At 36.5% G+C, this 25,585-nt stretch overlaps 3 protein-coding genes across 3 annotated transcripts; all 3 read right to left on the reverse strand.

The window, feature by feature from the left end:
• Positions 1–364: 364 nt before the first annotated feature.
• Positions 365–7,566, reverse strand: LOC111806373 (binding protein). The gene is made up of 10 exons (XM_023691662.2): positions 5,960–7,566; positions 4,531–5,247; positions 3,205–3,702; positions 2,560–2,651; positions 2,371–2,458; positions 2,035–2,149; positions 1,820–1,946; positions 1,569–1,743; positions 1,235–1,460; positions 365–1,141 (listed from the first exon to the last, which is right to left on the reverse strand). Exons 1-10 carry the CDS (start codon positions 7,487–7,489, stop codon positions 669–671), a joined length of 4,041 nt encoding a protein of 1,346 aa, XP_023547430.2. The 5' UTR covers positions 7,490–7,566; the 3' UTR covers positions 365–668.
• Positions 7,567–8,852: 1,286 nt separating this feature from the next.
• Positions 8,853–13,423, reverse strand: LOC111806500 (UDP-glucuronic acid decarboxylase 4). Its single transcript, XM_087129201.1, has 7 exons — positions 12,590–13,423; positions 12,117–12,263; positions 11,933–12,012; positions 11,751–11,834; positions 10,425–10,499; positions 10,148–10,240; positions 8,853–9,462 (listed from the first exon to the last, which is right to left on the reverse strand). The coding sequence occupies exons 1-7, from the start codon at positions 13,227–13,229 to the stop codon at positions 9,178–9,180; spliced, it is 1,404 nt and encodes a 467-aa protein (XP_086985327.1). The 5' UTR covers positions 13,230–13,423; the 3' UTR covers positions 8,853–9,177.
• Positions 13,424–15,255: 1,832 nt separating this feature from the next.
• On the reverse strand, positions 15,256–24,027 carry PRL1 (pleiotropic regulatory locus 1). The gene is made up of 17 exons (XM_023691840.2): positions 23,759–24,027; positions 23,524–23,548; positions 23,286–23,403; positions 22,858–22,936; positions 22,635–22,697; positions 21,991–22,072; positions 20,889–20,981; positions 19,243–19,306; positions 19,063–19,148; positions 18,875–18,976; positions 18,670–18,753; positions 18,324–18,384; positions 18,183–18,249; positions 18,007–18,084; positions 17,099–17,163; positions 15,827–15,904; positions 15,256–15,744 (listed from the first exon to the last, which is right to left on the reverse strand). Exons 1-17 carry the CDS (start codon positions 23,890–23,892, stop codon positions 15,572–15,574), a joined length of 1,452 nt encoding a protein of 483 aa, XP_023547608.2. The 5' UTR covers positions 23,893–24,027; the 3' UTR covers positions 15,256–15,571.
• Positions 24,028–25,585: the final 1,558 nt, after the last annotated feature.

Raw genomic sequence — 25,585 nt, forward strand, 5'->3', positions numbered from 1 at the left:
GATGTCATTTTGATATGAAAACCTTAACTAATTGAATCTAAGAACGCTTACAAACATACAAACTCCTAGATCACAAATGTTAAAACTCTTGAATCCCGAATCAAGAGGATTTCCACCTAGACATCATTTTGATATGAAAACCTTAACTAATTGGATCTAAGAACGTTTACGAACATACAAAATCCTAGATCACAAATGTTAAAACTCTTAAATCCTGAATCAAGAGGTTTTCCACCTAGACATCATTTTGATATGAAAACCTTAACTAATTGGATCTAAGAACATTTAGGAACATACAAACTCCTAGATCACAAATGTTAAAACTCTTGAATCCCGAATCAAGAGGATTTCCACCTAGACATCATTTTGATATGAAAACCTTAACTAATTGGATCTAAGAACATTTACGAACATACAAACTCCTAGATCACAAATGTTAAAACTCTCGAATCCCGAATCAAGAGGATTTCAGATTGTACACAAAATTTATCACATTCACGAGCCATTCTCAACACATTCTCTCATACTTCTAAGGTATAACCATTATAATAAGCTTCTATTTCACATGGAAGAAGAAATTAAATACATAAACAAAAGAGAACAAGATTACAACAACATAGAAAGCTTCACAAATTATCAAACTACGTTACCTGGTTAGCCTATGCACATTAGTTTTCTTCATCAGAATCAAAAGACTGCCGTTTCCTCACAGATTCAATCACATTCAAGCGTGAGGTATTTGTGCCATTGTTTCCACCTGTACGAGACTTGAGTTTAGGCAAACTTAGAGAACCAAGAGGCGGCGTCGAAGTCCCTCTATTCACTTCCCTAAGCACAGACTTAGCAGTGGCTGCAGCGGCTACATCAGCAATGGCTGAAGCAACTCTTGAGTCCTTTTGGAGTTTGGAGGTTAGCTTGTTAATGGAGTTTCTAACATGAGGAGGAGCCTCAGGAGAAAGATAATTAGTTGACTTTTGCATCTCGTTGACCGCCTCGGCTGCGGCCGACTTAGCTTTGGTAGCTTCGTACTTTTGAATGTCATAGACGAGCTCTTTCTGAAGTTGCTTATCAGCTACCAACATGTCATCGATGTCGTTCTTGTAGTCTTTGACAAGAACTCGAAGACATTCCATAAGAGAACCTATTTTCACAAAGTATAAAAGGTTAAACATATCGCAGGGTCGGTTTGGAACGACTTTCTACTTAAAAAGCATTTAAAGAAGTGATTTCACACCTATAAGAGGGCTATTCTTGCTTTCCATTAGCCTTTTTAGCTCAGTGAAGATGGGAAGGGAGTTTTGAATGAGACTTTTTCTCACAACATGAGTGATGACCTGTCCTCTAGCAGCAGACACCCCTCCGCTCTCGCCTCCTTCCTCATCTACATCACCAGATTCCGACGACGACCCTCGATTTATCGATAATCGAATCTCTTTACAAGCAAGAATATCAAAGGTGTCCTGTGATCTCAGCCAAGGAGAACCAATAAGATTCTAGTATGTAAACACTAAAGAAGAGAAGAAGAGAAGAAAAAATACAAAGATTGTTGAAAGCTTTTGAATTTGAACCTGTAAAACAGACCGTGCAGTGGTATCATCCATACTGAGTTTACCATCTGAAGCTTCACCAAGAATCTCTGAACATAGCTTTGCAAAGGTGGCCAGGAGATGTTCGGGAGCCATTTGTTTTAACAAAGAAACATAAATGTGCATTCTCTTGCGCCTCGAACTTTCATCATTACCTCTAAGAATATGAACTTTAATCATTTTCCATTACAGATAATTGTGATAACATGTCACGAAGTTCAAACATTCCTTACCGAATGGAGAATAATCGGCTTTCAGCTCTCGAAGCCTTCGAATCGTTATGTCCAGGATGGGCACGACAGTCATTCAGAACATAAATTGCTTCTACAAAACTGTTGTAAGCCAAAAGTGGCGCCTTTACTGCAAGTTCAGTTTCACAATTCAAATGTATTGGCATGTTGTAATGATGTGATCAATATTAACCATGAGAACGGCTAGTAATGCTAACCTTTTAAAATGTTCCCAAAAAGGAAATCTGCTAGTTGACGAATCTTCTCTGATTCGTCGACAAGTGACAAGAGAAACCGAAGAAACAAAACCCCTCTCCATTTCACGTAGTCTCTCTGAAAATTAAAATGGTATTTGTGAGATCCCACGTCGGTTGGGGAGGAGAACGAAGCATTCTTTATAAGGGTGTGAAAACATCTCCCTAGCAAATACGTTTTAAGAACTTTGAGGGGAAGCTCAAAAGGGAAAGCCCAAAAAGGACAATATCGGCTAGCGGTGAGCTTGAGCCAAGTGAAAATCTCGAGAAGTTTTTAGGGGTTGGGGAATGAAGAATTACCTGTAGTAATCTCGATAGAAGTATGAATGTATGTCTTCTGACAAGTTCACAAGGGTCGCGAAGGCATTTCGTGATCTTCGTAAGGTAGCTGTTCAATTCAAAGATAGTTAGATAGTAACATGGAATAAACATTAAAAGACTTCACTATCATTGCCATTGCCAAACACTCACATCGTGCATTAGTCTTACCAATCAACTAGAGCAGTATAGCGTACACAAAAATCTGCCATCGTGATAACAAGGTTGTTGCGGAGAGCTGCACAGTCACTATTTTCAAGCTCCTGAACTAACATAAAAATTTTAGGCCACTAGAGGTGTATCAAAAGTAAATTTTGATTGCATAAAAGACATTGATAAAGCAGTATGTACAACGATTATAGCTTTGATATCTATTATAAGACATGGAGGAAGAACTTTAATTATTTATTTATTATATATATGTACATAAAAAGAGAAAGAACTTCAATAACAAACAGATCGATCAAAATTATTGGTAGGGGGAACACTTCAATTCTACAATGGATGATATTTCAAAAAGAGTATATGATTGAACTCATGTAGTTATCGTGGTATTATTCCTTTAACCAGACTAATGCCAGAAATCTACTTGTTTAAACAACATTCACCTAAATCATAAAAAATCACTACTCTCCACAATGGTATGATATTGTCCACTTCGAGCATAAGCTCTCATGATTTTGGTTTAGGCTTCCCCAAAAGGCCTCATACCAGTGGAGATGTATTCCTTACTTATAACTTCATGATAATTCCCTAAATTAGCGGGACTCCCTCCCAACAATTCTCAACCATATAAGTGAAGAATCAAAACCTAACCTGTAAAAATAGAGGAATGTAGCTCTTTGCACACTTCTCGTCAGCAAGGCAAATCTTCCCCATTGTCAACCATGCTTGAACGTATAAAGAAGGCGCAGTTTCCTTTATAGATACCGTTTGAATAGGTAGTTTATTCGATTTGGGATCACGGTTTCCAGAAGTGATAACGGTGTGGAGAAGTGGTATGATGGTAGTTATGTCAGCAGATGGACAGATGATAATCAAAGATCCAATGGTGTAAGCAGCAGTGATTGCTCGTGACAGGGACTTGCTCGGGGCAGTTGCTCGCTTTCCCAATCTACTACCACTTTTAGGAGGTGGTGTTATGAAGTTCACATCTTTTTTTGCTTTTCTATGCTTGGATATATACTTCTCCAATATTTGAGAGGCTTTGGAGAGCAGCTGGTTTACCCATGTTAGGATCAGCGTATCGGCTTCAGCAGATTGCATAGCCTGCCGTTTGCACAATGTTTTAAGTGTTTTTACATGCGCATTCACCTACCAAGAGATCACCATTAAATACAAATGCGTGTGAGATATCAAGAAAAAGAGACTGGAATAGTAAGTATTGATCTATCAAAATTGATGCTTGGCAGGCAAATTACTATAAGAAAACCCAAACCCAGAACATTTTTGGCTTGTATTTAGATTATTACTTGATCACTGTTTTCCATAAAATTTTCAAATATTCTGGATGTTTACAGGCCTTTTTTCCCATTTTAAAGATGTTTGAAACAAGAATGGTGAAGCAAAATAAAAAATGAGAAAAAATCCCAATTGCAAAACACATGCAGATGCACTCACACGCATTGGCTGATAAGATGAACTTATCATGAACAGCCAACTACCCACGCTCACCGGCCATCTATTCACGTTCACTGCAGAAGAGTTGTTAGCTAATTCCAAGAAAAATTTTCCCCCACTTTAATGACATTTCAGTGAAACAGTACACATACATGCTAAAAATGCTTGGAAATAATTTTGAAACGATTTCAAACATTTCTTTAATCATTTTAAATTAATTTTGATGGTATAAAACTTGTGTTTTAAACGACAAAAACATATTGACTTTGAATGATAAAAGAGTGGGCGTAATTTTGAACATGACAAAGGTGATTCTGACTATTTCAAAATCATTCTCAAACAAGTCCCACAAGAAACTATGGCATGCATAAATGAGAGAGAAATATTATACAGCATAGAACTGTACCCATGATTAACAGTGTCCACTGAAGTGTGTTAAGAAACTACTAATTGGTGAATTTAATCTTGATTATCTAATCAACAGCATTGGAGAAATAAACCAATAATCCTTTTGATGCTTACCTCGGTAGAATGCATGCTGAATTCTTCAACCTTTTTAATCAATTCGTGAGCCAACTTTTCTGCGGGTTCTGGAGGCAGCTCAAGAGAAACATTAGAGATGGTTTGCAAGAGAAAAACTCGATCTTGAGCCCAAGCGATGGAATTTGACTCTGGGTTGTTTTCATCTCCGAATAAACCTACTTGAGCCACTGGACTCCCAAACTCAGTACTACCATGATCATCCAGGATTTTCCAGTGATGATGAAGAAACTCCCAGTCCACTTCTTTCACAAGATAAGTTGACACTTCCGACAGCAGGAACCAGGCACCCGGGGGAGCTGTCCACTTCTCCGGTGGTAAGGATTGGCTAAGCCATAAGGATTCAGATGTCCCTATAATCTTCTGAAGTGAAACGGCAATTGAGGGTTTTAATCGTTTCTTTTTTCCCAAGTAAGCACAAACTTTCTTCACCCACGGCATTACCTCTGCATGACTCATCTCTTTAAGAAGATCCAATACTCCAGGAAATAACAACTCAAATTGCCTCTTTAAATCAAGGGTTTTTGATCCATCACGGGGTAAACTTGAAGATCCAACTCTAGATAGCCGGTCTAGTACTAGTTCTTGAAACAAGTTTTCACACTCTTCTTGAATGCTAGATTCATTATCAGCAATCAAACGTGGAACGGAATGTAGCCACTCGACAGTGACACTTTCATCTGGGAATCTTCGAAAGGCCTAAGAGTAAATAAAGATTCAAACGTAAAAGAGAATTTAATATATCATACAACCACTATAGGCTCAATGATCACTTAGTTTCATTTACCTCATTTAAGACGACAACTTTATTTTAATTTTTATGTGGATATGCACAGTTATCAGCAAGGAATGAAAGGAAAGAGACAGGAGAAAACAACGTTCAACTTCATGAGAAAATTAGTGAACGTGGACTCCCTCCCAACAATTCTCAACAATCCTCTTCTAGAACCAAGTACACTATAGAGTCTCCCCTAAGGCCTATGGAGCCTTCGAACAACCTCTCCATAATCGAGGTTCGACTCCTTTTCTAGAGTCCTTGAACAAAATACACCATTTGTTCGACACTTGAGTCGCTTTTGACTACACCTTCGAATCTTACAATTTTTTTGTTCGACATTTGAGGATTCTATTGACATTATTCATTTAAGGACATGACTCTAATACTATGTTAGGAATCATGAGCCTCCGCAGTGATATGATATTGTCCACTTTGAGCATAAGCACTCATGGCTTTACTTTTGGTTTCTCCAAAAGGCTACTCATACCAATGAAGATGTATTCCTTACTTATAAACCCATGATCATTCTCTAAGTTAGCCAATGTTGGGACTCCGTCCCAACAATCCTAACACCTCGTACCAACTAAACACATTATATAAACTTTAAACTTGTTAAAAATGTTAGTGATTCACCTCAGAAAGAGCCGACATTGCAGCTTTCCGTATGCTAACAAGTGGGTCGGAACAAGCAATTCCAACAGTCTTCAGCATATCTCCATCCATTGATCCACCAAGGAGGGCTGTACACTTGGTAACCAGAAATAACGCAGCCTTCCTAACTGCCGCCTTCTCATCCACACACCTTTTTCGCAAAAGAGCATGAATTTCACTTCCATTCTTTTTGCAATGTCTGTCACCAGACCCCAACACTTCCTTCAGTAAGGCCTTATTCTTGTCATTGTCAGACAAGAACACCACAAGGTGAGCTAAGTTGGATAGTGCCCGGGCACGAATTGTAGCACCAGCATCTGAACATCGTTGGACCAATGCCACCAAGCACCCAAATCTCCACGAATCCTTCAATTCACTTTCGGAATCAACGGCCACTGGATCACTCAAGGACATTATCAGCGTTGAGATAAGATCACTAGCTAACAGCCTAAGATTAGACTTTCCTCGGGTCATCTTCACTACGTAATCCACAAACCCAATTTGATCCTTGAATTCCATGACTTTAACAACCTCCATTATTGAATCAACAGCTAAAGCACGAGGCTCGGATTTCTCAGGTGCCTTCTGAACCAAATACCTTGGAAGATTCACCAGAGCGCTTTTAACACCATCTGATTCCTTTGCTGCATTCGCTATTTGAATAGTGACAAACTCCAGCGCAAACGCTCGCGCCTGATCTTTATGATGAAGAATCAATGGTGATAGAGATTTAATCACCTCAGCGGCAATACTCACCAGATCCCCATGCTCAGGACGCAATGTAGCACTCAAAATCCGCGAACATAAATTGGTTAACTTACTATAGATACTTAAATTAGTGCATACTTCTAGTGCCAAAACCGGAATATCAATTACAGTTTCAACCAAAGATTTCAAACTATCAGGGAATCGATCCAAGTGAATCAAACTCATTAATATCCCTAACCTCTCAAGCACAGGATACAATACTCTTGCATCGAATTCACCATCATGATATCCTTCATTAGAACTCTGCCTCTGCGCACAATTCCTCAAACCCTTACCCTTAACACCGCCTTTCCTCTTCCGTTTGGGAGCAATGGACTCCTGATTTGAATCATCCTGATTCGGCGTAGTCCGTGGTCGCTGCTTCAAGAATCGTCTCATAGACCTGAGAAACGAGAGAAAATCCATCGGATTGAACAGCGTGAAGACTGGTGCATTTGGGGCCAGAAGAAGGGACAAATAGACTTTAGAGGCTAAGATCGAAATGCGAGGGGAAGGCTCATCCATGGCGGAGACGATGGCGCGTATGAGGGAGGACGGAGACAGGGATTTGGCAGAGAGGTCTTCGTAGAGGCGATCGACTGGTTGTTGTTCATCGGTACCGATTGAGTTGTCCAACAAGCTTTGAAGGTCGAAGAGAGCGGAATCGGAGAGCGGCGGCGGAGGCTGAGAATGGAGATTTGTAGAGCCGTCGAAACAGCGAGCTTCTTCGAGCTCTGTGAGGATTCGAGAAACAGCTTCCTCCATGGCTGTGAAGTGTGAAGTTCGGAGGTCGGTCGCGATAAATCGCCGACGTCTCTAGTTGTGTTCGAATCTTTGAATTTTAACTTCCCGCTTAAAAGCCTTAAAAGCCTTTCTCACAGCAGTCTCTCATCGGATGCCACGTGGATATTAAATACTTTTGGGAATTAAATTTTTGGTAAAAATACACCCTCCGCCTTTTATTTTATTTTAATACTTAATTTGGTTATTTTTAATAAATTTTAAAATAGTCTTTGCATTTTCAATAAATAATTAATTTTTAACATCTCCATAATTAGTTGAAGAGAGAACCAAAGCATTGTGAGGCTGACAATATACGTAACATGCAAGAACAGACAATATCTATTAACGTTAAGCTTGAGTTGTTACAACTACTACTACATGCACATTTGCACATTTAATGTAGTGACCTGGAAGCATGCTACCTTGACCATCTGCACATCTACTACTATAGACACATTTTTAAATCGTGAGGCTGCCAATGATAAGTAACAGGCTAAAGCAGACAATATCTATTAACATTAAGCTTGAGCTGTTACAACTACTACTTACATACACATCTGCACATCTAATGTAGTGACTTAGAAGCATGCTACCTTGACCATCTGCACATCTACTACTATAGACACATTTTTAAATCGTGAAGCTGCCAATGATACGTAATAGGCTAAAGCAGACAATATCTATTAACGTTAAGCTTGAGCTGTTACAACTACTACTTACATACACATCTGCACATCTAATGTAGTGACTTAAAAGCATGCTACCTTGACCATTTGCACGTCTACTACTATAGACACATTTTTAAATCATGAGGCTGTCAGTGATACGTAACAGGCCAAAGCATACAATATCTATTAACGCTAAGCATGAGTTGTTACAACTACTACTACATACACATTTGCACATCTAATGTAGTGACCTAGAAGCATGCTACCTTGACCATTTGCACATCTACTTTTATATACATATTTTTAAATTGTGAGGCTGTCGATGATACATAACAGGTCAAAGCAAACAATATCTATTAGCATTAAGCTTGAGCTATTACAACTACTACTACGCACATCTGCACATCTAATGTAGTGGCTTGGAAGCATGCTACCTTGATCTGCACGTTTACTACTATAGACACATTTTTAAAACGTGAGGTTGCCGGTGATACGTAACAAGTCAAAGCAACCAATATCTATTAACGTTAAGCTTGAGCTGTTACAACTACTACTACATACACATCTGCACATCAATGTAGTGGGCGGGAAGCATGCTACCTTGACCATCTTCTTCTCGAATCGCTAGCTATTCCGAAAAAGATACGAACCATCAAAATGTTATATATTTATATTGATTAAAAAAGAATTACCATGTAGATTCATAAAACATATAACCACAAAAGTTCGAACTTGTACAAAATGAAAAGAAGCAAAGAAGAAAGAAGGAAAATTTCACAAAAAGCGGAGAAGAGAGAAGAGAGAAGAGGGGAGGGAGAGAGGTAAATTAGGCCCTTAGAATAAAAATTGTGGATTAGCAGAGAAAGAAAGAAAGAGGTTGGATGAATGGGATCCCTCCCCGGCCCTCTTTGCTCTCTTCGGTCTGCCAAATGTTATTCTTTGGGGGAAGTAACTGAGAGATCTCTTATTCTAAAGTGTATTTGAGAAGAGAGGTAGGTGTGACTAGACGGAGGAGGTGGTGGAGAGGTCGGAGAGGGTGGCGGCGGCGGAGGAGGAGGAGGAGGAGGAGGAGGAGGAGGAGGAGGAGGCGTCGTCTTTGAGGTCGCCGAAGATGCGCTGACGGAAGTCGGAAACCATAAGGGGAAGGCCCTTACGAAGGGACACAGAGGGCTCCCAACCAAGAAGCTCCTTAGCTTTGGAAATGTCGGGCTTCCTCTTGTGTGGGTCGTCTTCTGTGTTCGGCCTGAACTCTATCCTTGCATTTGGATCTATTGTCTCTTGCACCACCTGCACATCATAATCCATCTTTACATCCATATGAACATAGTTTAATAATAACTTTCATTAATGTTTCAGTACTCAAAATTAGTCGACTAAAGTTTGAATTTTTAGTCATATTTTTCCGGTTCGAACACACAAAATACAAACAATAGTTCATATCCATCAATTTCAAGATATCTAGTTCATTACTCTTAGTTCCGTGTTAATTTTAGCCTAATTTAACTTGTTAAAGTGTTCGAACTCACAAAATACAAACAATAGTTCATATCCATCCATTTCTACATACCTAGTTCATTACTCTTAATCCCGTGTTAATTTGAGTCTAATTTAACTTGTTAAAGTGTTACTAATTTTCTTTAGAGAAAAATTCGAATTTAAATGACTAGAGGTTTGAATCCCTAATCATATTCCTAGTCCGAACTAGACAAATTAAAAAAAAAAAATACTTAACTACACTTCTTCGAACGGTACAATTCAATGGCTAAGCCTTTTCTAATATTTTAATTGTTATGGGTTTTCAAATTTGTTTCAAATTAAAATTTAAAGCATACTTAACAAATCTCTCGTCTCACATCATCACATCATCACACGGGATCAAAACTATCCGTTCAAAACAAAATAAATTTAAACATTCCAACATTAAAACTAGATTTGGTTTAGCACTAGAAGTTCGAGGGAGTAGAGAGCTGACCTGAGCAAGTTCAAGCATAGTGAATTCACCGGGGTTGCCGAGATTGAAAGGGCCCACGTGCTCACCTTCCATGAGTTTCATTAAACCCTCCACCTGTGAGTTTATTGAACAGATCCAACAAAAACTTTAATTTAAAAACTATATATTATATATATATATATGATAGTTTCTTCTCTAGATTATCCTAATTTGAGTTCCATTTCCAATTTATGATATAATATTAACAGTCATTTTATGATGATAGATGAATAAATAAAAATATATGTAAAGGCCTTACCAGATCAGAAACGTATTGAAAGCTCCTGGTCTGCTTGCCATCTCCATAAACTGTCAACGGCTCCTTTCTCAATGCCTGTGGGGGGTTTTGACAGAGTAATTTATTAGGTTTTTGTACAAAATTTAATCTAACCTAACGTCTACCCAATATAGATGCAAGTTTTTGACAACTTAATAACGTTCTTTTTGGGGTAAATTTTATAGTCTTACATGCTCGTGAGCCATAAAATTCAATGTACACGTGAATGGAATAAGAGATCGAAATATAATGTTACTATTCTGATCAAAAGTGTCCAAATCAATGTTCAGAGATGGAAATTTGAAACTCCAAAAATAATAAGCCAAATTTGATATCAATCGGACATCGGATAGACGCTTCATTACGTTTGTTTGCCAAAGTCACATTTATGTATGAAGTATGGAAAATAACTCAAAATGTACTATAAGAGGAGGCATGGTGTCAGCTCTTCATCTTTCTAAGGCTTGTGGCCTAAGCGAGCTACCCTGTGACATAGGGTGAGCATGCCTAGACTAGTGTCTCGGGTGACTTGTTTTGAAATGGGTCTAGCTACCCTGTGTCATAGGGCGAGCATGCCGAGACGAGTGTCTCTGGAGACTTGCTTTGAAATGGGTCTAGCTAACCTATGGCATAGGGCGAGCGGGCGACTTGTTTTGAAATGGGTCTAGCTACCCTGTGCCACAGGGCGAGCATGCCGAGATGAGTGTCTCTGGAGACTTGCTTTGAAATGAGTCTAGCTAACCTATGGCATAGGGCGAGCGGGCGACTTGTTTGAAATGGGTCTAGCTACTCTGTGCCACAAGACAAGCATGCCGAGACGAGTGTCTCGGGAGACTTGTTTTGAAATGGGTCTTGCTACACTGTGGCATAGGGCGAACATGTTGTCTCAGACCATTTCTCTTGAAATGGGTTTTTCAAGAACAATACCTAATGACACCGGTGTGCCCGTAGTCAATTACTATTAAACTATACTTATTCTAAGGGGAAAGATTAACAGATTTTTTTTTATTATGAAAATTTATTTTTAGCTAAAAATAGTTATGATATTATAAAAATAAAACTTTTAGAACTCTAGCATTTTTAGCATTTTAGAGATTAAAATATATACAAGAGGATTCGAACCCTTATTTTTGAACAACATGAACTCACTACACTCCTAAATAAATAATTTTTTATTTGGTTATTAAAATTGCTTGCAGAATTTGATGGGTTTTAGGATTACAAGCACATGGTTGTTTTGCAACAGAATATACAGTGGGGACCACGTGCCATGAACTCTTAGTGGCCGTACATTAACAGAAAGCGTACCTGTGCTACAAAATTGCTCACAACTCGTCCGTCATCGATGCACATCCGTGGTCCATAAGTGTTGAATATCCGAGCAATCCGGACCTGTAAGAAAATGGCAGATTCCAATCATGGCTGCCTGCTCTAATTTTCTAACTAACATTTGGCTAAACAGAGCTTTCAGTAAAAAGTGGAGTTGCGACCTCAATGCCAAGGCCTCTGTGGTAATCCATTGTCAGAGTCTCCGCCGTGCGTTTTCCTTCATCGTAGCAGCTCCGAACACCTGCAAAGAGAAGGCCGATTGGCGGCAAGGAGCATAATCAGTAAACGAAACGGAAATGGAGGAAATGAAAAAACAGAGCACTGGAAGCCATGGCAGAGGGTTACCGATGGGGTTGACGTTGCCCCAGTATGTTTCAGCCTGCGGGTGTTGGAGCGGATCGCCGTAGACTTCGCTGGTGCTGGTCAGCAAAAAGCGAGCGCCAACTCTCTTCGCAAGCCCTAGCATGTTCAATGTGCCGACGACATTGGTCTTGTGATCTCAATCAGGTTAAAGAAACCAAATCACATAATCGAAAAAGGTGGTTGCAGAAATACAAACAGAGAATGGATAAGCTCAATAGAAAAAAGAAATGTCAGAAGAACACAGAGATTCAGAGAAGGAAATTCGAGATTAATTTTGAAACTACTATTGTAAACGAGAATTGAAGTCGACTAATTCAATAGATTCATGCTCTGCACTATTTCTGTAGCCCTAAGATTAGAGATAATACGATTTGAAAGAAATTTGTTCTGAAAAAGTGAATAAATATCATGTAATTAATTTTTTAAAGAATCGAGAAAGAAGAAAAAGAAGGATATGATTGTCTTGACGGGATTGAATTTGTAATGAACAGGAGAAGCAGGGCAAGCTAAATGGAAGATCTGATCAACTTCCAATAGAATCGGCTCGACAACGTCGTGTCGGATCAGTTCGAATCTCGGGTTTCCGAAATGATGAACCAGATTATCCTTCCGGCCGGTGAAGAAATTATCAACGACAATCACGTTATCGCCCCTCTCCATCAGACGGTCCACGAGATGGCTTCCAACGAATCCAGCGCCGCCGGTAACTACGATCCTCAGGTTCCTCTTCTTCAATCCCGGCGGGACTTTACCCGCCATATTCACCCGCCCTAGCGATCCTTCACGGCGAGTTTCGTACAGAACTCTCCGCATCGGGATCGACGAATCCAATCGAACGAAAGGATTCAACTCCGCTCGATACCGTTGATCATCACGAAACTCCAACGGATAAGTCAAACGGACAACGTTAAACAACAGAGTTGCAATCGCAATGCCGATGAAAACGAAGAGAAGACGCTGCTCGCGAAGCATGTAACGGATCGGACTCCTGAATTTGCTTGAACAACCTGCTGGAGTCCTCGATGGACCAATCACGGAATCATGAGTTTGTAGCGTCGGATTCGATTGATTTCTTCGAAACAACTCAGAATTCATCTTCTGAAAACAAAATTCAATCTCACTTCCCCGAGAAAATTTTCAGAGATTCGAAATTCGCAGAGCTTATGATATGAGATTCAAAGTTTCAAGAGAACATAGAGAGAGATTTGAGCATTAGTGTAAGAAAGAATGGGACGATGACTTTCGTGCATGAAATTTCGCCTTATAATCGTTCTTTTAAAGCGAACAAATTGGATAGGTTACACTATTGGGGCATCTCAAGTAAATACCCCTATTTATAAGCCCCAATTAATTATTTATTAAATAAACATTAAAGGGCATTTTAATCCGAATTTCATACTTATTTAAAATATCTAATTTTAGTCCATATGTTTTTTTTTAAATTTAATTAATTTTTTATCGATATTCATTATATAATACTAATAATTTTTATGCAATAAAATAATACGAGTTTTTTTTTAATCATAATTAATTGTTTTAAGGCGAAAACATGGATTTTTTAAATTAATTATTTAAATTATATAATACACGTGTCTAATTTTTACCCTATGATGAGATGGAGCCTTGAAAAGAACAAAGGGACACTTGCATTCGCACTTTCAAAACTCATTTATTTTATAAATATTTAAAATTAGTTGACCTTTCACGTGTAAAGTACAGATCCTACTGTTTCTATCATTGATTTAAGGTTCATCTGAAACGTCTTGAAGTAGCTATCGTTGATTTAAGGTTCATCTGAAACGTCTTGAAGTAGCTATTGGATCGTCTTCTTTGATCTCATATTTCCTATACGGAATGAAATACGTCAATATCTACTACAAAATCACAACAATCGAATCAATTCCGGTAGAGACTGATGGAGATCCAATCATGCATGACTGATGAATAGAGAAAATTATTAGTGATAAGCTGGAAGAAGGTGAAGAAAATGTCCAGTCATCGTGCCTTTTATGCCATGTTGGGTGATACACGTGTTATAGTACAAGAGAGTGTTAAGGATGTTAGACGAACATGACTCTCCACAATGGTATGATATTGTCCATTTGAGTATAAGTTCTCATGGCTTTGCCGGAAGAGTACTTGGAATATAAAAAGTGATTTATTTGTTTGTCCATGTTGGGTTAGTTGGGCATTTGACAATTTTGGAAATGGATAATAAAAATGAAATATTAAAAAGAGAAAAATAACTGTAATAAAAATTATTTTCAATGTGGGCCCACCTTCTCGAAGCTGGTTGGGATTTTAGCCAATAAAACAATGACACGTAAGCAGCGACTTGTAAAGTAAAGACCTAACGTGGCTGCAGATCCTAAACCGTTTACTAATAATCCAAACTTTTGGGTCCAAATAATTCAAATAAAATTTAAAATGCTATATTAATAAAATTACTTATTTTTGCTTAAAAAAAAATAAATTTCATAAATTTTTTATAAAAAATCTCAAAATACTTCCAACTAAAAAAAAATTAAAAATACCTTAGTTTTAAATAATAAAATTAAAAGTAATTTGTAAACTTTCAAAAAGATCTCCAAATATTCATTTTTTACTTTTTAAAAATAATTTTTTTAAAAAAACTTCAAAAATATCTATAATTTTTTATTTTAAATTAAAAATAATAAACTATCATAACATTTTTTTTTTCAAAATAAAGACAAATAGTGTTAATTCGAGAGTATTTTTTAAACCTCATGAATATATTTTTAAACTTTTTAAAACAGGGTATGAAACATAAACTTGTTTGGAATGATTTTTCCAGTCATTTCAGTAATAAAAGACTTCAAAGCACTGAACAGCACTGAACATGACTTTGACTCTCCACAAATGGTATGATATTGTACTTTGAGCACAATATTGTCTACTTTGAGCACAGGCTCTCATGACTTTACTTTGAGTTTTTCCCAAAAGACTTCATCCCAATAGAGATAGTATTCCTTATGTGGGACTTTTCTTTTTATCTAACACTTCCAACTCAAATCAAATTAGTGCAAAAAATGGCATCTCCAAGTTGGAGTAAAAAAAAATGGAAAAAAAAGTGAAGAAAAACGAGTTAGAGCATCAGCAATGATGACTATAATAGTTCAACTATTCATAGAAAAAATTGAAGATCCATCAGAAAACATACTCTAAATATTCCAACTTTGTAGGAAGTAGAAATAAGGCAAATTACAAGTTCTTTAGGAAAATTACCTAAGTTTCAGATAATTCAGATCCAACTTAATTGTTTATATATACAAAAATAAAAATGATAAGCTAAGAGGTCATTTCTAGTCATGAGGACAAGCATGTATGGATTGGGGGCCAGACAATTCTAAGCCTACATAACTTCTCGATGCATATGAGTAACTCGAAAGAACACTGACCGTGTCGGGAATGGAGGTCTAGAATCGTCGGATATCTTTGGGTGGCTTAAAGTTGAGGGGATGAGTTTCTGGGGTAGCGTTTTCATCCTCCTTCCACATTTTGATCGTTTTGTCTGCTTCACAGGTTAAAAGCCTCGAACCAGTTATGTCGTACGAGAGAGCATAGATACCGGCTTCACTGTCCAGCGAGCCTGAAATGGAGGATTCATCAACTTAACGAGTTTTCGATAAAATGACAATGAAGGGAAGCAAGGTCAAAGAAGAGATTAATACCAGGCTGTACAATTGTTTGCGATTGCTGAAAGTTATGACCACTCTTCCAATCCCAGAACCATAAGCTACCATTGTCACCTTCATGATAGATAATTTGTTGTTATAATATTAGAATGGTAGATTTAATGAAGGCTAAACTAACAAAAATATCCCTAAACTTTGCAATAATACCCATAAACTTAAAGAAATCTCAAAATACCCTTATTAAAACTTTCAAAAAAGTTACAAAATACCCCTACCGTTAATGTTAGATGAAAATCATTAATACTTTATTTGGAACCTTCAAAAGTTTCATTAATACCCTTCAACTTTTTTAAAAACTCAAAAAAATACCCTTAATTGTTTTTATAAGTTCAAAAATACCGTTACCGTTAGTATATGAACGGAACCATTAGTACACACCATGTTTCAAAAATACCCATGAACTATAAAAGATAACATTAATACTCTTAAAACTTTTAAGGGTATGAATGCTACTTTTAAAAATTCATGAGTATCTTTAAAACATAGTGCGTTCTATCCATATACTAGCATTATGAGTATTTTCCAACTTTTTAAACAAATTTGAAGGTATTTATTAAGTTTTAAAAAAAGTTCAAGGGTATTAATGATGATTTGAAGTTCAATAGAATTTTTAAAACACTCTTCAAAGTTTAAATATATATATATATATATATATTTTGAAGTTTTAAAAGTTTTAAAAAGTTTAGGGGTATTGTTAATAATTTAACCTTTTAACTGACTAGGACACTTGAGTAGCATATTTATTTGAACAGTCACTAATAGTTTTAAGTACCAAGGAAACACAATTCTAAACATGAGATATGTGATAGGAACCAAAACAACATAAGACCCTCCCCTGATGAGATCGCTCGCAGACTCTAATTCACTCACCAAAATAATACCTAAATTCTCCCTTCCTGACACCCTCTATTTATAACCAAAATACCCTAACAACTCACTATCTAATTACTAATATACCCCTAATATCCTGATAATGCTCTAATATTCATTCCTATCAGTTTGGGATTGAATTTAACATTTAATTTTCTTTAATAAAAAGAACTGGAAATTATGGGGCGAACAGGCGTATGATAACCCGTCACCAAAAGCTATGTCCAGCCATTCCTAGGGAAAATAAGAACAACCAAGGAACCCCAGAAAAGGGGGAAAATTCATATGTATAATAAAGAAAAACAAAAAATAGATGATGAATTTAGTTTATCCAATAACATTTCCATCCCAAGTTTGGTAACGACAGAAAAATAGTACCTCCAGTCGCCATAACACCCTCCTCGTTGACAGCCATTGCATTGATTATAGTCTTCTGCTGAGAACTGAGGACAAAAGAGGCACGATAATGGAATATCATGTATTTTGATTATCTGATGGACTACAAAATTTACGTGTCTTTTTTCTTTAGAAGGAAATTAATATATTTAAAAGCATGAAAATATAGTCGTCACTTGTCAGAAAAAGAGCAGGACTTCTAAGTCGGGGGAACAAGATGTAAAAAGAAAAGCTTGCACAAGGCTGTTCCTGGAATTATCTTAATGGCACTAAAATTGCCATCACCTCCAGAAAAAATCCAGAAGATGGTCCAAATTCTTGAATAAAGACTAACTAATGAAGACCTAACAATAGTAGCGGTAGCAAAATTGTTAAGCAAGTGCCAATAACTTCGCATGAAAAAGCTAGGATCATAAATAACTTAGTTCAATTCCTTCTGCTCCTTTTTCAAAAAGAATTAATTCCACGTTTATGGCAGTAAATGTGGAATCCAAGCGTTGAAATCACTTAACACAGCCCCAATCGGTCAAATCAACCAAGTCATTGCATGAATAGAAACGAACATAGGGCCTCATACAAATCTTGTCCAAGAAGACTAGGAATGAAAGAATAAATTATCCTCAAAGGTCTAGTACCCCTAAGTGAAAACTGTGGTCAAAGTTCACAAAAATGCTCCAGAGTGTTTTCTAAAATAGAAGTTCAGTGAAAACAGATTTAGGTAACCATTTTATAAAAGGCCTTTGGTTTCCTTTAACATATTCTCACATATAGACAAATTTTAGAATTAATAGAGTTGTTAGAGACACTTCATCAGAAATATATTAATAATATAAAATTCCAAATCTTTTTTTTTTAAATTATATGCATAGCATGCTTTTTATAGAACTCACAGCATATTGTGCATAAACTCCCCTCTGGGAAGGTTAAATTTCTTGATGTTGTCAGCTGAAGCAGATGCAAAACTGTTCCTGAAAAAGGAGCAAGGGATAAAACGTATATACAATGTAAGCAGTGACATTGGAAACAAATATGGTTAAAGTTATTTTATTAGTTTGGAATATCATACTCTTTAGGATGCAATGCCATTGCCCGAACAGATTTCTTATGGTATGTCAGAGTTGTCATTGTCTTTCCTGCCAAGCACAGAAAATGAGCGTATAAATGAAGGAAAAACTGAATGGCATAGTAGTAAAATGCATTATATTACCATATCTGAGGTCCCAAAACTTAATAGTTGTGTCATGGGAGCCAGTCACAACTTGTGGATCCTGCAAATATTCAAAGAGTATATTAGTAATAAACAGGTTCTAATAATCCCAGCACTGTTTTTCTTCTGTTCTAAAGAAAGTTGCAACCATCCCAGAACCATAACAAATAGAACATCTAGGCCTGATCATGCAGAATAAAGGAGGCATCAAGTGAGAAGAGGAGAAACTAATATTATGCAGGAACAGAAGAAAATGATCTATCTAAGAGAGACCATGAGTAAAAAGTCTATTGAAAAGGAATTAATATGACCAAAATATAGGAAGTAAAAATAAGAGAGAGGATACCGTAGGTCGAGTAAAAACTGAGCAAACAGTGTTATCATGTCCAGAGAGGGCATGAATTTGCATCTTACTTCGGATGTCCCACACCTAGAAGAAAAATGTCTATCAACCACATGATACCATTCATTCCAGTAACACTTGCCGGGAAAGAACCTCACTTGAATAATCCATAAAATTATAGATCAAAGAAACTGGTAAAAATGTATACCCGGCAGACAGAATCACGTCCCCCAGTGAGCAAAACATCGATTGTTGGATGAAGAGCCAAACAGTAAACACCACTCAGATGACCATGGTAATGGCGAATTACCTGAAAAAAAAATTAATTTGGTTTCCTCACCATTTCACATCAAGGATTGAGCTCCCTACAGATAAATGATAAGAACCCATGCAAACCTTATTCTGTTCCAGGTCCCAGCATTTAACTTGTTTGTCATCACCAGCTGAAAACATGTAGGTATGCCTGTTGCTGACAGCAAGACCTAGTGACAAAATTGTGCTTAAGATATATCTCCAAAACAGCAGTAAGCTCCAGTAATTTTAATTACGCTAAGATATAAATGAATAAGAACTGACCTCGAACTTGCTCAATATGGCCTGTCAATGTGAGTTTTAGCTTCCCACTCGCAACATCCCAAATCTAATTGATCAAAATTGAAAAAGTATAACTGATTTCCAATGTAGTTTCCAGTTCATGCAGCAATATTTCTAATAATTATGCAAAACTTATTCTCGGTTAATTTATTTTCTGACCTACAGTAAATCTTACAACCTCCTTAAACTGAATTCAAGACTGGGGCCAACTACCAAATCCTACAGCATTCCTCAGCCTGAAGTTTAATTCAAATGATTTAAATACCAGGACTGAAAGTACATGGGATCCAAATGAAACATAATACTGAAATTCAAAGTTCCTAAGAAGGTCAAGGTTTTCCTTTGGTCCCTCACCTATAGGGGGCTTGATACACGACGCATTATACAAGTGTAAATGGTGGGCCCTCTCCCATCGGTTTTCAGACTCTGTTTAAGAGAGGAGTCCTTAGATGATTAGACCATATTTTCCTTCCACCACAGTTTAATTTTCAAAAGAATGGGATTTTCATCTTGATACTATTGAGTTTTGACCTAGCAATTTGCCTCCTGAATCGGATAGAACTGGTTGATTGGTGGAAGATCTAAACGGCTGGGGGCTCAAAAGAAAAACAAAGGTGCTGTGGGGATTGGCAATCAAAGGTTTGGAGTGGGACTGTGGGGCAGTTGGCTGTAAATAAATCAGAGACCTTTTGAAGATAATTACTCTAGTTTTGAATTTTTTTTTTTTTTTTTTTTCGTTTCTTTTTTTGAAGCAATGTACAGTTAACTGCCTCTAACAACTCCCTCAGATAACAATTGGAAAAGCCATCGTAATTAGTCTCTCTAGGAGGGGGATCTTTCTTCCCCCAACCCTTGGGATGTTTTCTTTCCCTATAGTTATTTTATTCCAGGTTTCTTATAGAAAAAAAGGGAGAAAAATGTCAAAGAAAAATTTGAACTGTGAGGGTAAAAGGTCAAAGGATTACCAGCTCTGACTTAGTACACGATAGGAATAAGCAACATCCCACAAATTTTTTCCCCTGCTTTGTGGTTTTGTGTACGAAATGATCACATAAGGATGTCAATCACTTATTTCTATTGTGTAATCTGACGTAACAATTGTGGAGGTAGATGGTTGAGTTTTTTCTATGCAAGAAGGTAACTAGCAATATGAAAGACTTTTTACTCCAAGCTTTTGCTAGTAGTGTAGTTTAAATATATTGAAAACCCTTTCATAGGGAGGTAAGACCTTTCATGAACTATCAGGGATATTAATATCTTACTGCTGCTTTCTCTATCTTCAGAATTTTACAATTCTTCTCTCTTTTAGCTTGACTTAGAGGTGAGTGTTTTTCTAGTCTCCATGGTTCGGACAGGGTGAATATATCATCAACATTCTTAATCGAATATTTTGATTACAACAGATCCCCAAAAGTTTTGGTGCATATATTTCCAGCACCATACACCAATCTTTGGATTTATTTCGTATCTCACTATTCTAGAAGGAAGAAACAGATCCCTATAATTATCACAAATAAATGACACTTCGATTTTCATCCAAGTAAACTCAAAGATAACGACTTTTATCAAAGGGAAAAAACTAAGCTATAAATGGTGCTATAACAAACCAAAATCGAACCCATGCATACCTTGATTGTGCGATCGGCTGATCCAGTACAAAACCACGTGTTACTGGGATCAAATGCAACAGACCTTACCCACCCTAAGTGACCACTTATGACCTATACACCAAAAGAAGAGTGTTGGTTGTTTATGAGCAGGAAGTAGCAAATATCACATGCAAGATACTCAGGAATCCATATGATGTTCAATCATAAACGGCCGTAAACAGAAAGGGGCATACAAATTGACAACACAGTATGCAGTCATCAGTTCAGTTACTATTCTGCATTAGTATTTTTCCCAAATATAATGTACTTTCTAACTCCATGTCGCATCATTTGCAATCACTGCTTCAGAAAAGAAAGCTTATTTATTTATTTATTGATAAGAAACAGGCATGTGTCCATTCAACAAAAAACACAAAAATAATAACAGCCTAAGGGCTAGGGATTGAGAATACCCCTCCCAAGGATCTAATCAAGGAAAGCCTTCCAATCAAAAATAGTAATTAAAAGGCTATAATTACAAAAGAATTTGGTGCAATTTGTGCACTACCAAAGGCCGTATGTTGAGCAAAAACACAAAAAGAATCAAGGAGCCATATTTATCTTCCAACATCCAACTATTTCTTTCATTCCAAAGATACCCAAGGAAAGATCAAGTTGCACAGCTCCAAAGGATCTTTCCCCTTCCAACAAAACAATTCCCATCAAGCCCATCTAGCAACTAATTGTTAATCTTCTTGGGAAGGCAGCCGACCATCCCAAAGATATTAAACAAAATGGACCACCCTTTAGAAGAAAATTGACAGTGCTGAAACAAGTGATCCAATGATTCCTCCTCCTTAAGGCAAAGGCAGCAAATGGAGGGAGACAAGGACCAATTTTGGAGCTTTCTTTGAAGTTTCTCATCAGTATTTAAGCATCAATAGGCTACCGACCAGTGCATAGTTATCGAATAAAATGTGGAAGACTGGACATTTATACACAAGTTTAAATTGGTCCATAAGATCAAAACTTCAAACCTCATCCAACTTTTTCTCATTTAAATAAATTACAACAAAAACACTTTTAATATCCATGATAATAAACAAATAGATCAATAGAAAATAATAATAATAAAACTAACCCTGTAATTTCTCCATGGAGCATGCCAAACTGGACGTGGCCACTTGCTTGGAATTCTTTCCATAATTACAGATGTTGACATCCTATAAGAACAAAAGGCAAACTATTTCAGGTAAAAACCACAAATACTAAAAATGTGAAAAGAAAGAACCAAGCTTAAAAGGAGTCAAAGCAACAAGAAAAAAAAAAAAAAAAAAAGAGAGAGCTGGGTTAAAAGTCAATACTGTGGAGAATGCACCAGGAATTTGTGGAATAAATTTAGGCAAGTCAAATAATCATTCATAGTATGAAATGTCCTACGTCTCCAAAAAAAACTTAAGAGCATGTACTATAAAATCAAGCACTGAAGAGCTTTTTACATGTCATGCTTGAAGATTTAACAATTAATTACATGGGTCCTCAAAGTACCAGATTAATATCAATCTAGTTAGAACTATGACAAACTACTCCGAATCAACTAAATTGCACATATTCAGTCAACCATGGCCCCTAGCCCCTGAAACGCAGGGAAGGAAGGAAGCGAATATCAAAACTCCAACTATAGCCAATCTATAGTTAAATTTCATACATTACAAAGACTGCATATAATTCCATCATCACTAACATACCACTTGGGTTTTTAAAAAATTACAAAAATTTAAAAACCTTTCAGATGAACCAGATGCAGAAATAATAGCTGAGCTTCTACCCTGGAGGCCACCATCGTTTCTGGAAATAAAAGGTAGCATCAAAAGGTTAGCACCAAATCAACCAAACAGAAAACACTAAACTCGTGCAAAAGGAATGAAAACATCAATATATTTTTTTCACAAAAATAAATATTCTTGATGAACAGACATGGAGAAAGAAAGTGATAGCCAGTACTCACTGTGCATTCGGTTGTACAGTTGGACCAACGACCAGTGCATTTTGTGCTACAGACTTTGCATCTCCAGAACTACCCGGACCTGCATTACAGAGAAATCCACCCAACTCAATAACCAAATTCTTCGTAATAATCGTTAGAAATATCAACAGTTACACGGTCTTCTAAATTTATAAAGAATTGATGATAGTTAGATAGTTAGAGGTAGATTTGTAGTTAGTAACTAAGCTGTCAACCTGCTATCTCCGCTAGTAGTTAGGATCTCGGTGTGCATCTGCACGTGTTTATCAGCCCTTTGTACTTAGGGTTTAGAATAACTGAATCAGATCTTAATTCATATAGAATTTCAGTCCCGTCAAACCTATTACAGATGATTAGCCTATTTAAGGACATAGTGTAAGATTACAAATAAAATTACAGGCTAGGTATACCAGTAAGTGCGAGGGCATTGGAAGGCGCTGACGTTCCAAGGGCGCTGTCGGGAGCGGAACTTGCTTGGCCAGTAGAATTAGCTCCGGTGTTCTTTAATCCTCCGTACTCAACACTTATCTATGAATTGAAAAACAGAGCATAAAGATAATCTCCATTGCAGCTTGAAAGAACAGCGGAGTATTCCAAACACTGTTCGCAATCAGTGGCTAAAATCATGTAAGAAAGAAATTAACTAACCTTATGACTGATGCGAATTTTTTTGCTGCATTTAGAATGGAAACGAAGAAAACACACAGGTCATTCCGCTAGAAATTATAGGCTTTAAACCAACACACATAAGCATCTAAAGAAGAAAAAATCAAACAAAACAAAACACACGCACGCACGCACGCAGGCACACACAATGAACTTTTCCAGTTAACTTACAAAACTACGCAGCGGATAATCGAACTAAAACAATTAGCAACCGTACCTCTCGGGATCGGGAGGAGCGACATGGCCGTGGACCGGAGAGAAAAGGTCTAGAGCTCTTTTGAGAGATTTGAAGCTAAGCTTCTTCAATGACTGTGGTTCTACTGGCTCCATCTCTAAGGCGGGGCCTGGCATCTTCTTCGCCGTCTCCGGCCAGAAAACAGTCAGTTCTTAACAAAGCTCCGATTCCGATGTGCACCCCTTCGGAGCTGAAGCAGCAGGAGATGTCTGCTCAGCTTCGAGGACAAATGGCGCCTAAACTGGTGTTGCGAACCCTGAGCCTGTGGTGGATTCTGCTAACACTGATCTCCAGCCTAATTGGGCCGAAAACTAAGCCCACCACAATATTTTCCTGACCGCACCCATCTTATTTGGGCCAGCCCGTAAGTTCCTTCGTACAATTTTGGGCCCGATTAATATTCTTTGCCGGCCCAATTTTCGGCCCATCTTTATCCGTGAATTTAATTTTTTATGAATATTTTTAAGTATTTAAAATAGCTTATTGAGTAATTTTAGCCAAACAAATTTGTTTTTTTCTTTAACCTCCACAAATAATTATCTAAATATTTGGATTAATTTTAAAAAATTAACTAAAAAACACTTAAAAGACGAGTTATAAAAAAAATTAATTTAAGCCATTAATAATTAAAAATAGATTTGTAATTTATATAGACGTCCATCATTTAAAATATTTTTAAAAAATGTAATATAAAAATATCCTTAAATTTTTTTAATATTTTTAAAAAGTTAGAATGATATTAATGAAGTTTCTAAAAAAATAAAAATAAAAAACTAATTTTTAATGTTTTAAAGTTTTAAAATTTTTAAAAATTTGAGAATATTTTTGTTTAAAAGATATTTTTATTAATTTAATGTAAATATATATATATATATAATAAATAATTATTATAGAAATTAATTTTTATTTATAAACTTATTAAATTCTATCCATTTCATTATATATTAATAAATTATATTCAAATATAAGTAATAATTGAAAATTATTATTGATTAATTCATCATTGTTAAAAGTTTGTATAACTATTATTATACACTTAAACTATATTATATTTAATATAATTGACAAAAATGAATTTAGTTTACCACGTAAAATAATAATTTTATTAATTTTTTAAAATATAATACTAAGTTTATTAATGTTTTATAATAATAAATAGTTTAGACAATAACTCTGCTATAAACCAACGGCATAAATATAATAATATTAATGAATTTTTTAATATCACACGTGGAGTGGTTTGGACTTTGGAGAGCGTGGTCCCGTATAATAAATTGGATTTAAAATTGAACCAATGAGAAATGAACACGTAGGCATTTTTTTATGGGATGCGCGGCAGAAATGTGCGGTTATTTAATTATTTCCGTTTTGGCTTTGGTCGACTTCTTTAAGAAAAATAAAACACTTGCTTTGACCAAGTCAAGATCAGAAACATATTTTTATTTAATGTATTTTTTTATTATATTTTAATGGTTTGTTCTGTGTAATTCTAAAAATGTAATTTTAGTTTAATAAATTACAAGGCTAAAATGGTCATTTTTAAAAATTATTAGTTATCCTCAACGCCCTCGAAAACTGAGCGTCGGATTTGAACGAACGTGAAACTTGGATCTAAAAAATTTAAAGAGAGGTCGAGAAGCACTTTGTGAATATGTCAGCAACTTGAAGATGTGAAAGTACATACTGTGTCTGAAGTTTGCCATTGAGAACAAGTTTCGGGAGGAAATGATAATCTAATTCAACATATTTGGCCTGCATGTGAGAGACAGGATTAGAGCTAAGATATAGAGATACTAACTCAATAGAGAG

Source organism: Cucurbita pepo, chromosome 12 (assembly GCF_057944985.1).
Source record: "Cucurbita pepo subsp. pepo isolate OVF chromosome 12, ASM5794498v1, whole genome shotgun sequence".
Taxonomy (NCBI): domain Eukaryota; kingdom Viridiplantae; phylum Streptophyta; class Magnoliopsida; order Cucurbitales; family Cucurbitaceae; genus Cucurbita; species Cucurbita pepo.